This window comes from Herpailurus yagouaroundi, unplaced genomic scaffold (genome assembly GCF_014898765.1).
Source record: "Herpailurus yagouaroundi ecotype Mexico unplaced genomic scaffold, PumYag 198, whole genome shotgun sequence".
NCBI classification, from domain to species: Eukaryota; Metazoa; Chordata; class Mammalia; order Carnivora; family Felidae; genus Herpailurus; species Herpailurus yagouaroundi.
The window spans coordinates 15,144,293-15,157,886 of NW_024412429.1; the positions used below are offsets into that span (position 1 = coordinate 15,144,293).

Sequence of the window (13,594 nt, forward strand, 5' to 3'; positions counted from 1 at the left end):
TTCCGGTCCCCGCTGTGTACACGCTTGTAAACTCGCGGCCCGAGTGACTCACAGCCTCCTCGGTTGCCACGGCGATGTTCCATTACAGGAGCTGATGGATTCCAGAGGGATTGGGGCAAGCCGCCTAAGCAGAGTGGAGTCGCTGGCTCCCGCAGTGAGACAGAACACAAGTGCCAGTGGGTGTGAGCTTGTGGATGCCGAGATGCAGGCCCTGCGTGCCGACTGGAAGCAGTGGGAAGACAGCGTCCTGCAGACGCGGACCAGCTTGGAGAACCTGGTGAGCCAGATGGCCCTTTCAGAGCAGGAGTTCTCCGGCCAGGTGGTTCAGCTGGAGCAGGCCCTGGAACGGTTCGGTGCCCTCCTGACAACCTGCGCTCAGCAGCTAGCTCTCCTGGAGAGCAAGAACACAGACAAGGAGGTAGTAGAATGCTGGCGGAAAGGACAAGTAAGTTGGCTTCCTGTTTTCTCCTGGTGGTTGTGCTAACACTTTTGTTTGCTTCTCCTTGTGGCCAGAAAGCAATGCTAGCTAACTAAAAACATGCCCCATTCAGACTTGGAGAAGTATTTACCCAACTGTCTTCACAGGTCTGCTCGGTTTCCTTCTCTCAGAAGTCAGGCTTGTAAAACTACAGATATTGGAGAGAAGGAGTTCTTAGTTATTATAGGAAATGTCCACAGTCAGTGCAGACATTTTACTTTCATTCTGATGCTGTAAGAGTTTGTAATATTGTGTTCAGCCATTCAGCCTGAAAACTAGCCTGTGGGTAGAGGCATAAATAGACGGAGAGTCATGGCTGGTGTTCTGCCAGTGAATTATTCCCAACAATTAAACGATTGAAGCTATAGCTTAAAGGAAGTATTCGGTAATCTCCTAAAGCACAACTATTAGTTTGCACCCTGATTAGTTCTCCTCGGGGTGGTTTTGACAGCTGGGCTTGAATTAACCCGTCAACATAACTCCTGTGTCATGCTCGCTGGGTTGTCTCCCAGGTCTTTTTTTTTTTTTTTTGCTTTTGTCACGAATGGCAGCTCTTTCAGAACATGAATGTCACAGAGCCTAAAAGGGATAGTAAAGACAGAGCAGAAGCTTGAAACCCTTTCTTTTACTCTTAAATGGTATCTCAAAAGACTGTTGATATTTGTAGTTTTGTAATGCTCGGAACCATGGATATCCTTAAAAGGAAGTTTCAGTGAAGTTAACTTCTCTGTTTCTATTTATGTTATAATCATTTCAAAATAGCTTCCGCCGGTAAGAAAGTCATGTAGTATTTCCAACATTGTCTTGTTCTAAATCAAGTATTTCAGACAAACATAGCACACGACAAAATAAAACTCTATTCTTATCTCTTTATGATATTTTGTTTATAATATTTCTAGCTTCTGGTTGCTTTTCTCCTGATGCCTGTGCTGTCCTTTAGATATGAGCACCAGAATATAGAAAGCAATTCTGTAAAACAGAGACAAGTTGGTAATAATCGTTCCAGGTAGTCAGTATTATTCACTGTGTTATAAAAGAAATCAGTTATAATATTTTCATTCTCTTCTGTTTCTCTTCCCTTCCCTACCATTAATATGAGTGAAATTTTTAAAAAGAAAGTTTTGGTGGTACTTAAATTATACTACTCTTCTGAGCTGTCGTTTTTTACATTGACACTATTAGTGAACAGAAGTGAGGCCTATAGAAAATCCACGTGATAATGCAAAAGTAAATGTGGGTTTTCAGTTTTACTAACAATTCAACGAGGACAGCCCTCTGCTTACTGCTTCTAGGTTTGGCTCCACGGCTCATGCTTTTGATGACAATAGTATGTTACCTCTCCAGGCTCAGGTTTCCTCTTATTTTTATTACTAGTATAAAGAAGAAATGGTAATTATGCAATGGGATAGAAGTGTTAGCTACTCCTAGGGGAGCAATCATTTTACAATATATAAATGTATCAAATCGGCACGTTGTACACGTTAAATTTGTGACAATGTTATATATGTTATATGTTAATTGTATCTCAGTAGTGATGGTAAAAAATGAAAAAGTAATTTTTAAATGGAGATAATACTTCTATTACAATGCATACATAGGAAAGTGTTACAAAATAATGCATTAGTTAGGATTCTTAACAACATTGTTTTGCTTTCAGGGAGCAATCATAATAATAATAATAATTGTTGACAATCATAATGTTGACAATCACAATAATAATCACAGACCTTCATAAGTATTTACTTTCTCTTTTGCAATTAAGTGATGATACCCAAGAAATATTTTAAAATATAAAAATGGATCATCATCTATAAATTATGTACAATCATGTTGCAAAAAGCTTATTTGCTGTTTGCGAATTCATATTTCTTAATATCCATTGGGTTATTCATGTTTGAAATTTAGCAAATTTCTTAACTTCCATAACTTCTAAGGAAAAAATGCATTCCAGGACTTAATTGAAACAGAAATATATAACCTGATGTTTATATAATGAAGGACTCTACTAAGATGCTTTAATCTGTGATGAAGTTATGGGAATTTGTTCAGTATAAAATTTTGGCCAAAGCTTTTCACTTTTGATATCAACTACTTTATAAGTAACTAATTCGAATCTCTATTTTTCTTTCTTTCTTTCTTTCTTTTTTTTTTTTTTTTTTTTTTTGCATTTTTAGTATGTGGTAAGTTTCCATAGTTACTACTAAGTTCTCCCTTAAATAAGGGATACAATATGGTGTAAAATAGCAGTTACTAGTATAGCATTGCAGTTTCAGAGAGAAACTTTCTAGGTATCATAAATCTTGTAAATAAGAGTATGGTAGACTCCTCTGGCCCAGACGCTAAGATAAATAAATAATTTTAAAACCAAGAGAACACCATCCCTCCTCTCAGAATCACAGTCTAAGTGGAAAGGCCAATGGGTTCAAAGCCAATGGAATGCTCGATTGTGATGAGCTGACAAGGTGTTGTGTGTCTTCAAGTGAGAAGTCCCTACCAATAGGTGGGAAGGAGGGCAGAGAGTCCTTAGTGTAGTTGTCATTTGAGCTGAGTCTTGAGGTTTGTTACAGGTGACATGGAGAAACAGTCCGAGGACCCAAAATTAGTGAGGGACAAGAAAACACAGGAGAGAAAACTGGAGAACAGGATTCAAATCGAGAGGACATTATGCCATGCCAGAAAGAAATGAAGGATGTGTAATGGAGACTGAGTCAGATACAGAGAGAAAGAAGTAACTGAAAGAGAGTTAAGACACATAGACTGGACTTGGTTGTCTCCTGTCTCCTGGCAGGGCCAAGATGTAGCTTAGTTTTCTGATTTAGATCAGCGGGAGGAAGGCGGGGCCATTTACTAAGATGAGGAATGAAACACAGACTTGGGTTGTTGAGAGGTGTGGTTTTCTGACAAATCTAGGCCATGTCTCGATAAATATCTGAGAATACTGACAGTAACACCAACAGCTATCTGAGTAGTTACTCATCTTCTTGGCACTCCTCCTTCCCCCTTAATGAATTATTTTTTTAAGTCTTTTTATTTTATTTTATTTTTTATGTTTCACTTATTTTTGAGAGAGAAAGAGAGACAGAGTGTGAGCAGGGGAGGTGCAGAGAGAGGGGGAGACACAGAATCCAAAGCAGGTTCCAGGCTCTGAGCTGTCAGCACAGAGCCTGATGTGGGGCTTGAACTCATTAACTGTGAGGTCATAACCTGAGATGAAGTCAGGCGCTCAACTGACTGAGCCACCCAGATGCCCCAATTTTTTTTTTTTTTTTTTACTGTGGCAATACCATTATTTATATGGTCCCATTTAAATATTTGGGCAACCGTCAGGCTCTGGGCTGATGGCTGAGAGCCTGGAGCCTGTTTCTGATTCTGTGTCTCCCTCTCTCTCTGCCCCTCCCCCCTTCATGCTCTGTCTCTCTCTGTCCCAAAAATAAATAAACATTGAAAAAAAAAATTTAAAAAAAAATAAATATTTGGGCATCATTTACAGGTTAGGCATTCATCAGTGTGCCAGGAATTGTGCTAAGTGCCTGACACTTGTGATCTCATTTGCTCCTTGTGGCAAACCCATAAGAGCCCCTGTGTAACTCCAGGGATCATGGCCTTGGTTTTAGAGATGTACTTGTCAAGTCTCAAGACTTTATTTTGGGTTAGAGAGTCACAGTACTGTGATTATTCAGGTGCCTCTCTCATCTGTTAAATTGTGAGCTCTTCAAGTACAAGAATCATCTCTTCAGTCATTTTGGGGGTCCTAAAATCCAGAAAATTGATTGTCACATAGCAGGCATTTATCAAATATTTGATGACTGAATATGAAGTGAATGAATTACTAGGTAAATCGGATAGGTGGGGTATAAGACATTTTTAATGTGAAAGTTAACTGTACATATTACATAAAATCAATTATTAATATATTTTTTAATCCAAAATAAGTATTTCTTTGCTTTGAAATGATTTCTCTTGGGACACCTGAGTGGCTTGGGACGCTCTTCATTTCGGCTCAGGTCATGATCTCACAGTTCATGAGACTGAGCCCCATGTCGGGCTCCATGCTGTCAGCGTGGAGCCTGCTTGGGATTCTCTCTCTCCTCCTCTCTCTCTGCCCCTTCCCTGTTCACGTGCCCTCTCTCTTTCTCAAAATAAATAAACATTTTTAAGAAGAGAAATGATTTCTCTTTACCTTTAAACAATATACATGTCTCCAATGGCATAGTCAGACTGTTACGAAGCAATTGAGGTTATTTCCTCTTTTCTTTTTCTTGTCCCACTTTGAATTATTTGACAACTTGATCATTTGATTACTTGGCAACATTTGATGCTGGAATGCCTATCCATGCCTAGAGAAGGATGGAAATAAGCCAAGTGCTCTGCCTGGCACAAGGAATCTAGAAAATAGGATGTATTTTTTTACTGAATCTATTTTGTTGATTCTTCCCTCATAATAATTTATTTTTTATTTTACTTTTTTTTTTGCTTTTTTTTTAATTTATATATGAAATTTATTGTCAAATTGGTTTCCATACAACACCCAGTGCTCATCCCAAAAGGTGCCCTCCTCAATACCCATCACCCACCCTCTCCTCCCTCCCACCCCCCATCAACCCTCAGTTTGCTCTCAGTTCTCAACAGTCTCTTATGCTTTGGCTCTCTCCCACTCTAACCTCTTTTTTTTTTTTTTTCCTTCCCCTCCCCCATGGGTTCCTGTTAAGTTTCTCAGGATCCACATAAGAGTGAAACCATATGGTATCTGTCTTTCTCTGTATGGCTTATTTCACTTAGCATCACACTCTCCAGTTCCATCCACGTTGCTACAAAAGGCCATATTTCATTTTTTCTCATTGCCACGTAGTATTCCATAGTGTATATAAACCACAATTTCTTTATCCATTCATCAGTTGATGGACATTTAGGCTCTTTCCATAATTTGGCTATTGTTGAGAGTGCTGCTATGAACATTGGGGTACAAGTGCCCCTATGCATCAGTACTCCTGTGTCCCTTGGATAAATTCCTAGCAGTGCTATTGCTGGGTCATAGGGTAGGTCTATTTTTAATTTTCTGAGGAACCTCCACACTGCTTTCCAGAGCGGCTGCACCAATTTGCATTCCCACCAACAGTGCAAGAGGGTTCCCGTTTCTCCACATCCTCTCCAGCATCTATAGTCTCCTGATTTGTTCATTTTGGCCACTCTGACTGGCGTGAGGTGATACCTGAGTGTGGTTTTGATTTGTATTTCCCTGATAAGGAGCGATGCTGAACATCTTTTCATGTGCCTGTTGGCCATCCGGATGTCTTCTTTAGAGAAGTGTCTATTCATGTTTTCTGCCCATTTCTTCACTGGGTTATTTGCTTTTCGGGTGTGGAGTTTGGTGAGCTCTTTATAGATTTTGGATACTAGCCCTTTGTCCGATATGTCATTTGCAAATATCTTTTCCCATTCCGTTGGTTGCCTTTTAGTTTTGTTGGTTGTTTCCTTTGCTGTGCAGAAGCTTTTTATCTTCATAAGGTCCCAGTAATTCACTTTTGCTTTTAATTCCCTTGCCTTTGGGGATGTGTCGAGTAAGAGATTGCTACGGCTGAGGTCAGAGAGGTCTTTTCCTGCTTTCTCCTCTAAGGTTTTGATGGTTTCCTGTCTCACATTCAGGTCCTTTATCCATTTTGAGTTTATTTTTGTGAATGGTGTGAGGAAGTGGTCTAGTTTCAACCTTCTGCATGTTGCTGTCCAGTTCTCCCAGCACCATTTGTTAAAGAGACTGTCTTTTTTCCATTGGATGTCCTTTCCTGCTTTGTCAAAGATGAGTTGGCCATACGTTTGTGGGTCTAGTTCTGGGGTTTCTATTCTATTCCATTGGTCTATGTGTCTGTTTTTGTGCCAGCTCATAATAATTTATAATATGACTTACGCACATATAGTGTGAGGATGTGGAAACTACCCAATTTAAGTGCTTGCTTCTCTGTCTTGTTATTTTCTAATAGGAGATACTGGATGCCCTACAAAAAGCAGAGCCTAAAACAGAGGATCTTAAGTCTCAGTTGAATGAACTTTGTCGATTTTCCAGAGACCTGAGTACATACAGTGGAAAAGTTTCTGGCTTGATAAAAGAATATAATTGGTGAGCATGGACCTTATTGTAGTCAAAATATTTTTATACAAAGAAGTAGTCAGAGTTTGCTTAAGGCATGATAAATTAATCATTAACTACATTACTAAATTTGACTGCCTATTCTAAGAATTGCTGATTCTACCAAACTTTATTTTAATCCATTTGTATCATTTTTTTTTCCCTCTCTTTAAACATTTCAAATCATGGTTTTAGCCTTTGTTTGCAAGCATCCAAGGGCTGTCAGACTAGAGAACAGATTTTACAGCAACGGTTTCAAAGAGCCTTCAAAGACTTCCAGCAGTGGCTGGTTAATGCAAAAATCACTACTGCCAAATGTTTTGATATACCTCAAAATATTAGTGAAGTTTCAACCAGTCTTCAGAAAATACAGGTAAGAGTGCCAAATATCAATGCTAATCACCGTGCTTAAGTGGCTTAATAAGGTGCCTCTAGATCTTTTTATAAGCCCATTAAAAATTGTGTTCAGGAAACTCAAATTTCATATACACCCTTGCTTGAAACACTTCATTGTCTATGTAAAGAGAAACTAGTTCATTCACCCAAATGCATCCTATATTTACATATGAATAGAGATGTAGCCGCTAATAAAAGTTCTTTATATGAGACAAGCATTGTTCCTGAGCATGCTAAGATTTTTCTCACTTAATTTTCACAGGAACCATATGAAGTACATGAGAGTATTATTCCCAGTGTGTAGAGAGGGCACATTATTCCAAATGCATAGAGGTCCTGGTAATTTAATATATGCAATAAAAATGGTTTATTTCATCTCTGTGCTTTTACCAAGAAATAAGTGGAAAGTCAATGTATTTTAAAGCACAGCGCATTGCATTAGGCCTAATCTTAGCATTTTTCTTGGTAGGAATTTTTGTCAGAAAGTGAAAATGGACAGCACAAGCTAAACGTGATGGTGTCTAAAGGAGAACTTTTGAGTACTCTGTTGCCCAAAGAGAAAGCGGATGGAATCCAGGCCAAAGTTGCCACTGCAAAAGAAGATTGGAAAAAATTTCATTCAAATCTGCACCAGAAGGAATCTGCACTAGAGGTATAATAGCCGACCACATGGATGGCTTCTCTGTAGTTTGTCGTTGTAGTCATTGTCAGTTAAAACCACACCTTCATTATATCCAAATACAGTGCGAATGATTTTTGGTCATTCCTCTCTGAATATTAATAGATAACCAGATAACTGTAGGAAACAGCTCAGTTTTAGAAGTGGGAGCCTCACCAAGGAATTCAATAGCTCCTTGCCTGGTAGGGCCTGTTGTAGGCTTACACTGTCCCACCAGGAACTGTTGGTTTTTACTTTTAAACAATATCACTTAATCATTCATGTGAAATCCCTCAAGTTTGGAAGTTGTTCAAGGAGAATGAACAGAAATACCCATGTAAGACTACAAAAGGCTATGGATGGTAAGGTATATTATAACTAATGTGGGTATCAAGTAGGAGGTTTTTAGGAGTTAAGTGTGCGAAGATCCAATGGTTATGCAATTTTCTTTTATTCAGAAACAACGTGAGTTGAATTTATTAGAATCATAACACAATTACTGCCACAATGCAATTGATTTTTTTTTCTTGTGCGATCGCCTGTTTTGTATACCAACTCTTCTCTTAGAGGAAAATTCAGAGGCATGGAGAGTGATTTTTTTCCCTTTAAACCAATACTTCCTGGCAGAAGAGAACCTTTATTTGATTTGATCATAATTAATGCAGGGTGGGAAAAAATAATAATAGAGAATATTGGGAAAGAGAAAAAGTGTGTTCCCTCAGTTATTCCCTAGCCCGACACTATTGTAATTCTCCTTTGTTTTTTTTTTTTTTAATATAGTTTTTTTTTTTTTAAATGTGTATTTATTTTTGAGAGAGAGAGAAAGTGTGTGCATGCACCCGTGGATGGGGTGGGGAGGGGGGGGGGGGGGGGGGACAGAGGATCTGAAGGGAGCTCTCTGATGACAGCAAGAGCTCAAACTCAGGACCATGATACCATGGCCTGAGCCGAAGTCAAACACTCAACCAACTGAGCCACCCAGGCGCCTCTATAATTCTTCTTTCTGATGGTGGCTATTCCTTCACAGCAGGTATCTTCCATTTTATAGAGAGGGATAACCATTGTGCAGTGCCTAGAAATTTACTCATAACCTTACAGAGATCATTAGTGCAATGTGGCCTGAGCTCTGAAGCGTCTATTGTTGAAGGTAGTACATCTAGCCTTGATTACATGATTGCCTAGTTCAAGAGCTGCTCAGCCAGGAGGAGATGAGTAGGTGAGGAATAAGCTCTTTTGGCTTCCTTATCTTCCTTCCCTTTTTTCTCCCTCCCTACCTTTCTACCTTCCTTTCTTCCTTACTTCCTTCCCTGTTTCCTTCATTTATATTAGGAATACAATAGAAACAATATATACCAGCCACTATTTTAGGAATACAAAAGGGCTAGTCTTTTCCCTCTGCTCAGGGAGTTTACTTTCTAGAGAGAGAAACAATATGTAAAGAGATGATTGCAATATAACATAGATACATTCAGGATATGGCCGTCACTCAAAGAAGGATGCAACTAACTCCACTTGGAGAAATCAAGAAACCAGAAAGGTGACATTTTAACTGAACCCTGAAGGCAAGACATTCTTTGAATTTGCCAAGGCTGATGTGCATTTCAGGTAGAAGGAACTGGATGTACAGGGCCAGTGTGTTGTGAGTGTCAGCAGGGGAGGACTTTGGGAAGTTTGACATCCACATGGGGTTTTGTGAGGAACAACAAAGATAAGATTGGAGATGAGGATTAGGGCAAGATAGAAGTGTCTTGTGTACTAAGCAATTTTTTTTTTAATTTTTTTTCAACGTTTTTATTTATTTTTGGGACAGAGAGAGACAGAGCATGAACGGGGGAGGGGCAGAGAGAGAGGGAGACACAGAATCAGAAACAGGCTCCAGGCTCCGAGCCATCAGCCCAGAGCCTGACGCGGGGCTCGAACTCACTGACCGCGAGATCGTGACCTGGCTGAAGTCAGACGCTTAACCGACTGCGCCACCCAGGCGCCCCTGTACTAAGCAATTTGATCTTGACTCTTAACCAGGGTTTTTATCTGAACCCCTGAAGAGCATTTATGTTCTCTGTTTTCCCAAGGATGTAACATAACGCATACCATTTTAGATGCATAAGAAAATTACATAGTAATTACATAATTACATAGAATGGATTCTTTAGGACACTAGGGTTTAATTCTTTCTAAAAATCCTAGCTGAAAAGGTTGAATGAGGAACCTGCTGGTCTTTAAGCTGGAAATAAACATGTCAACTCTGACCACAGTGTAGACAAGAGTGGGGAAGCTGGAAGACCAGGGAAAGCTTCTCATAATGGTCAAGATGAGAGAGCTGAGGGTCTGAATTAAGGAAATGAGAACGGACAGAGAACTTATATTTAAGGTAAAACACAACAGGATTTGGTAGCGAATTCAATGAGGGAACATGGCGAAGAAGGGTAAGTTAAGTTTGAGTCTAATTTCTAGTTTGGAAGATGGTATGAATGGCGATGCTATTATCTGAGACATGAAAATGGTAGAAAAAGTAGTTCTGGAGGGGATAGCAAAAATTAAGTTAAATAGGCCTGTGAAATATTCAGCAGGTAATGCCAAGAAAGTAGCAGCAAATATGAATACCAAGTCCCAACAGAGAGGATGGAGCTGTGATAGGAATGATAGTGACCATTTACCAGTGCAGGCACTAGGTAAACACTTCACATGTGTCAGTGCATTTAATCCTCATAACCGTTATCTGAAGTAGGAACTCGCTTATTTCTATTGTGTGGATGAGGAAATTATGGCAAAAGGTGATTAAATAATCTGCCAGGTTCTCACTGCGAGGAGGTGAAGAGATTCAAACCCAGGCACTCTGACTTAAAGTGTTGCATAAATACAGTTCTATAAATAGGGGGTTTTAGGAGTTTGTAGGTGGTCATTGAAACCATAGAAGAAATAATGGAAAACACAGGCAGAAGGAACATTTATTTATTTTTAAATGTTCATTTCCTTGTTTTTGGGAGAGAGAGTGAGCACAAGTGGGGGAGGGGCAGAGAGGGAGGGAGACACAGAACCTTAAACAGGGTCCAGGCTCTGAGCTGGCAGCACGGAGCCCGATGTGGGGCTCAGACTCACGAACTGTGAGATCGTGACCTGAACCGAAGTTGGACACCTAACCGACTGAGCCCCTCAGGCACCTGAAACCAGATGCTATTTCTTATCCCATCATTGATCAAACTCGACAAAATATTTGTTAATATTTACTTATATTTCTACGAGGCCCTCCCTTCACAGAGCTTGTAAGCTGGTTGTGGAGACAAGGCATGCCTGCATGACAACCCATTAAGTACGTATTGACTGGCATAAGCAACAAATGTGATAGAAGTTGAGAAGTGGGTATGAGCTCTGAGGTAGATTGGATAATGACACAAAAACTCCTTTTTGAAAAATTTGAGACTAAAAAACTCTAAAAAGATGTTCAACATTTATACAGATGCTAAGGTGAAAGATAGAATGTTCTGTACATCAGGACCAGGGTAGGAGGGAAGAAGGACTAGGGGGCCAGACTGTGTTGGGCCTTGAATGCTAAGTGCTAAGTAAGACTTTGGACTTGCTATTCATTTTTTTTTTTTTTTTTTATCCCTAATGTGATCTAAAATCTGGTAGAATCTAAAGATCCAAATGAAGGACTTTGAAGTGAGCGCTGAGCCTGTCCAGGACTGGCTGAGTACAACTGAGAAGTTGGTGCAAGAAAGCAGCAATCGCCTGTACGATCTGCCAGCAAAGAGGAGGGAACAGCAGAAGCTCCAGGTAATGAGACCATGTGCCCTTCGGGCCACGTCTTTACCCCTGTCCTCTGCACAACCTTGCATTCAGGCGCACCCTGGAATTAGGTCATGCTGTCTGGAGATGCAGCGTACCCTTGCCCTATTTCTGGCGGATTTTATGTTTTCTGGCTTTCCTCGGAGGTGTGATCTGTTTCCGTCCTGTAGTCTGTCCCGTGTGTAGCCTGGAAATTGTAAAGCTTTCAGGGCGCACCAATTGCACGCCATGTTTATTTCCACGTTCTTTGGGCCAAAGCTCCGTCCGCGGTGTGCTCTCCCCCAGCCTCTTAATAGTAACTTGCTTGTGCTTTTCAGTCTGTCCTTGAGGAAATAAACTGCTACGAGCCTCAGCTCAACAGGCTAAGAGAGAAAGCTCAGCAGCTGTGGGAAGGACAAGCTGCCAGCAAGAGCTTTATGCACAGAGTGTCGCAGCTGTCTTCTCAGTATCTAGCTCTAAGCAATCTAACAAAGGTAACGCCTGCCATGTGCTGTGTGTGCGTGTGGTACCGGGGCCACCCGTCTGTGCAGGGTGTCCGCTGGGTCAGGGATAAGGCGTGTGAGTGTCTTTCCCAGCCTCCCAATTCAAGTCACGCATTCGTGCAGTAGATCTTCGTGTGATTGACGAGAGCTAGGGAGGCTTCAGAGATTGAAGAAATTTTCCAAGCTCTATTACTGCACAAGATCGTCTCCTCAACACTGAAATGGTATGTTTCCCAGAGCTTTTATCTTGAAGACTCAAAGTGGAAACGTAAGGCAAAATTCAGAGTTTGGGGCCTAAACCATCTTAGGTTAAATTATGTTAGAAAAACAGGAATTCAAAGCAGTTTAAATTTTAGTAGACTACATTATAAGGAGTTTGGATCATTTTTTTTTTTTTTAATTCGTCTGAATTCTTTATGTTATTAATGGTTCTCAAGGACGTGTTGGTGGAGAGTTTCATTTCGGATTCTAGAGCAGAGTTCAAAATTGGCAATGATCTGTATAACTGATTAAATACGTTTTCTAACAGTTTAATGTAAATGGGATACCGCTATGACCTAATATAGAGCATTCAGCAGGTGTCATGCAGGCCCATCTCGAACTTTGTGAGCTCAGGTCTGCCTTGAGCTTTTTGTGGCTTTAACATTTGTTCCCTGTATTTTCTCTTTTGCATTTCAGATCTTAGAGTGTAGGGAACCTACTGTAATATGGCTTCATCTATTTTAGTGTGGACTTATTTCTGGTCTGCTCATTTGGGTCCTCAATAAAGCATCACTGACACAGTTATAACTAGTAGGGGTCTTGTTGTAAATAGTCTATGCTTACACCCATTTTTTCTATAAATAAGTTACTTTTTTGTCTTTAGAAAATCTGGCATATATCTGAAATTAGAATGAATTAAGGGCATCTTTATATTCCTTTGCATTTATTTAGATAGCAAAAATCAATAGATACTTGAATGCTTTAAGAGCTATAACCATAAAAAAAGGAGCTGTAAACATAGTCAAAATCTTCACTGTGTTGGATATAACCTTTAGTTAATAACTAAAATCATATCCATGGTCCCAATTTTTGAAATGTAGAGCTATTACAAAATCTCAGATAGTTGAGCCAAATGTGGTATGGGAAAGCTAGAAAGTACCGTGATTCGTCTCCCACACAAGGCGTTAGGAAGAGATTTTGCCGATTCCGGAAAAACGTCACAGTTGTCATGAAGAAGAGTAGTGACTAAAGTGAGGGCAGTCAATTATAATTGTTCTGCTTTTGGCCCAGTTATTCCGGTCACAAAGGTATTTCCCGCATCTCAGGTTAATACAGACTTGCGTCATATTTGTGCAGCATATGGACCCATGGCTGATTGCAACTACTTGAAACCAATGGTTAGCTTTACAGTTTGAGTGTCTGTAGGTTGTAAGGTGGAATGGACCGCTGGAAAACGATTTCTGTCATTTCCAGGAGAAAGTGTCAAGATTGGATAGAATTGTCGCAGAACACAATCAGTTCTCCCTCGGGATTAAAGAGCTACAAGACTGGATGACAGATGCGGTTCACATGCTGGACTCTTACTGCCACCCAATATCCGACAGAAGTGTGCTGGACAGCAGGATGCTCAAGCTTGAGGTGTGCATCTTTAGAGAAGTGTCTCTAATCTACAGAATTTGTCTTAGAATTTC

The 13,594-nt window shown here is 40.1% G+C and overlaps 1 protein-coding gene across 17 annotated transcripts in view; it reads left to right on the forward strand.

Moving 5' to 3' along the window:
* The window catches only part of SYNE1 (spectrin repeat containing nuclear envelope protein 1), a 480,816-nt gene that overhangs the window by 243,451 nt on the left and 223,771 nt on the right, over nucleotides 1-13,594 (forward strand). For 16 of the 17 annotated variants that reach the window (XR_005782621.1, XM_040448857.1, XM_040448858.1 and 13 more), the window contains 7 exons: nucleotides 89-445; nucleotides 6,454-6,590; nucleotides 6,795-6,972; nucleotides 7,465-7,647; nucleotides 11,284-11,427; nucleotides 11,757-11,912; nucleotides 13,377-13,541. Coding sequence is in view for 16 of the 17 variants with exons in the window: in XM_040448857.1 (XP_040304791.1) it covers nucleotides 89-445; nucleotides 6,454-6,590; nucleotides 6,795-6,972; nucleotides 7,465-7,647; nucleotides 11,284-11,427; nucleotides 11,757-11,912; nucleotides 13,377-13,541 (1,320 nt within the window). In the remaining variant the exon portion in view is untranslated. The remainder of the gene's footprint in view (nucleotides 1-88; nucleotides 446-6,453; nucleotides 6,591-6,794; nucleotides 6,973-7,464; nucleotides 7,648-11,283; nucleotides 11,428-11,756; nucleotides 11,913-13,376; nucleotides 13,542-13,594) is intronic. The other variant, XM_040448856.1, reaches the window with a different exon arrangement.